At 38.8% G+C, this 1229-nt stretch overlaps 1 protein-coding gene across 1 annotated transcript in view; it reads left to right on the top strand.

Annotated features, from left to right (window-relative positions):
• Positions 1-66: 66 nt before the first annotated feature.
• LOC111658865 (tumor necrosis factor receptor superfamily member 14-like) overlaps positions 67-1229 on the top strand; it is a 54508-nt gene continuing 53345 nt past the window's right edge. Inside the window, exon 1 of the mRNA XM_087175418.1 lies at positions 67-198. Within this exon, the coding sequence (XP_087031544.1) occupies positions 157-198 (42 nt within the window). The 5' untranslated portion in view covers positions 67-156. The remainder of the gene's footprint in view (positions 199-1229) is intronic.

Raw genomic sequence — 1229 nt, 5'->3', positions numbered from 1 at the left:
TGTTGCTCATTTCTGTAAACTTACAGTTTCACTTATAGTTACATTTACTGTTTGTTTCCAGATGTTCTTCTCCTGTTTTGGATGTAAGAACTCACCTCATCCCAGATCACAGTGAGATCTCAGTGTCTTCATACCCTGAAAACTGCCGACCTTAAGATGATTTCTAGAAGAAATCCTTTGACAGCTACATATTTGTTGGTAAAGTTGTTTATTCCTGAACATTACAGGAAGCTTGTATCTATCCTCCTTTTTAGTCCCATAACATCAGTAGGTTTCAGGTTATCAGGTCACTGAGTCGTGTGGGTCACATGACAGTCTTCCCTAGAACAGGCCTTTTGAACATGAGTCCATCCTGCATTTTTGTGAAGATCCAAAGTTCTTTACTCTTATAAATGTAAATAGAGGGAAAGATGGACATACATGTTAATTGGGGTTTTAATTGGTTGTAATTTTATAGTTAGTAACAAACATTTAAGTGATAAATGCACATGGACAAAGCCTCAATACATTGGGGTTTAAAATAGTTTATGATAAAGAACAAACATCATATAATTTTTAATTGGCTTGTAACAATCTTACAGTGCATTATGGAGCATTTATTAACTGTTTGAACACACAGCTTTAAAACTGATTTAAATATATCTAAACTGACTGAAGTAGGGCTGGGCGATAAAACGATACAGACAATTATCGCGAAATAACTTTTTCTCGATAGAAATATAAGACATGGTCGATACAACGTCGATAGAACTCATTCATCCATGTTTTGAGAGAAAACACGAACAGCCAAAGTCAATGAGAATAGCGCTCAGCCGAACCAATCACGTGGCTGGAATATATTTACAGCCACGTCAGGTTAGGTTGACGCACACAGCACAGAGCGTTGGAGCAGTAGCCGGCACACGTGCTAATGTTTGGGCTGCCGCAGCCGTGCACACCTCCTACTTTAGGAGTGAGATAAAAGAGAAAATTACGGCAGAAACTGTTAACGAAAAACTCGAGAGACAGCTTTACCAAAGAAGACACCGCAACGGACACAACCCAAGGCTCAAAAGAGGGCTTCTTTGAAAAGAAAGGTCAGAGGAATTCGGTAGTGTGGAGACACTTTGGCTAATTAAGGTCCGATAAGAAGCAGAGTATCGTTCACTGCAAACTGTCGTAAACATGTTTCCACAAAGACAGTTAATACAACAAATCTTTTTTTACCATCTGAAGCAATGCCATCCTCT

Source organism: Seriola lalandi, unplaced genomic scaffold, assembly GCF_002814215.2.
Source record: "Seriola lalandi dorsalis isolate HSWRI2012SDOR001 ecotype SW California unplaced genomic scaffold, Sedor1 jcf7180002054469, whole genome shotgun sequence".
NCBI classification, from domain to species: domain Eukaryota; kingdom Metazoa; phylum Chordata; class Actinopteri; order Carangiformes; family Carangidae; genus Seriola; species Seriola lalandi.
The sequence above is the reverse complement of the archived record's forward strand: the minus strand, read 5'-3'. Positions and strand labels throughout refer to the sequence as shown.